General features: G+C 38.1%; 1 protein-coding gene across 1 annotated transcript; it reads right to left on the reverse strand.

Annotated features, from left to right (window-relative positions):
- Positions 1-212: 212 nt before the first annotated feature.
- Positions 213-1,064, reverse strand: LOC131640542 (uncharacterized). Its single transcript, XM_058910942.1, has one exon. It carries the CDS (start codon positions 1,062-1,064, stop codon positions 213-215), a length of 852 nt encoding a protein of 283 aa, XP_058766925.1.
- Between the last annotated feature and the right edge of the window lie 360 nt (positions 1,065-1,424).

Consider the following 1,424-nt stretch of genomic DNA (forward strand, 5'->3'; position numbering starts at 1 on the left):
ACAAAGGGACAAGGGTCTCCCAATACATAAAATACTTTCAAGTGTTACAAGGTAGAAACAAATAGAAAAAGCTAGTAAAATCTTAGAGTGATCATCAAAGCTCAATGAGAAGTATCCATGTCATCTTGAGTGTTCTTCTTCAACTTGACCTTCTCCAGTTTCTCAATAATACTCTTCCATGTAGCTTCCTTTGGAGAGAGTGCTTCTGCTTCTTATTTTCTTTTCTTCTCTCTTGCATACTTGGCAATGGTGAGATCCTTTTCCATGAGCCATCCATCTTGGAGGAACAATTGATTATCTTTCTCTTTGATTAAATCACCATAGGACTCTTCCATCATTCCCAACTCAGCTTCAGAGTATTCAAACTTCTTCTTCCAATGATCCCTTGACATCTTCATCTTATTTAGAGCTTCTTGGAGATATTCAGTTATTGAAGGAGACACAACAGGTGGAGGAGACTTCTTAACCAAAGGTAGAGATGTCCCAGGGAGAATGGGCATCCTAAGTTCAGCAGCTCTTGAACCAACCCGGCTATCAAAGGGCTCAAGTGAGAGATCTTTTTTTGTCGTCCAATCTATAATTTCCTTTCTATAACTTGGATGCCAAGCATTAGCAATCCTTTCCCTAAACTCTTTGTTTTCAACTCTTTCTTCAAGAAAGAACCCATATAGTAAAATGTTCCTTGGCTTTTTGTCCATAGGAAACCCAAATTGACGACGAGCTAAAATGGGGCTATAACTAATTCCTCCTTTTGTACCAATGAAGGGCACATTAGGGAAATCACTACAGCAATCCAAAGTCTTCATCCTACAAAAGTGATTGTTAGTCCAAACAATATCAGTGTTGGTGAGAGTCATGATCTTATGTGACCACTTTAGTCCTTCTTTTTGACTCCAAAACTCATGGGTGTCAGGCAGGTGAGAAATGTACCACTTGTACAACAAAGGAGTACAACAAGTAACCATTCCCTTTCCATAGGAATTTCTTAGATTAATGGAGTAGTAAGTGTCCCCAAGCAAGGTAGGAACAAGGTTTCCTTTCATGAAGATCTTCATAGCATTCATATCAACAAAGTTGTCAATATTTGGGAACAAGAACAATGCATAGACCAATAGAGCAAACATAGTTTCAAAGTCATCTTCTCTTCTCTCTTGTGATAAGTGAAGGCTTTTTCAATCAAGAACTCAACGGGTAACCCAGGTAATCCTCCTTTTGTAACCATGTTCTTCTCAATCTCATATTTTTTTAAGTGAGTAAACTTTGCAATCTCATTAGATTGGGGATTTTTTTCTAAACCAGTGAAGGGAATCCTTCCAGTGATAGGCAATCCAATGATACTTGAATTATCTTCCAAGGTTGGTAGCAATTGATAATCAGGAAAGGTGAGGCAATGATACAAAGCATCATAGAATTGGATCAATGTA

The sequence above is a fragment of the Vicia villosa genome, unplaced genomic scaffold (assembly GCF_029867415.1).
Source record: "Vicia villosa cultivar HV-30 ecotype Madison, WI unplaced genomic scaffold, Vvil1.0 ctg.003185F_1_1, whole genome shotgun sequence".
NCBI classification, from domain to species: domain Eukaryota; kingdom Viridiplantae; phylum Streptophyta; class Magnoliopsida; order Fabales; family Fabaceae; genus Vicia; species Vicia villosa.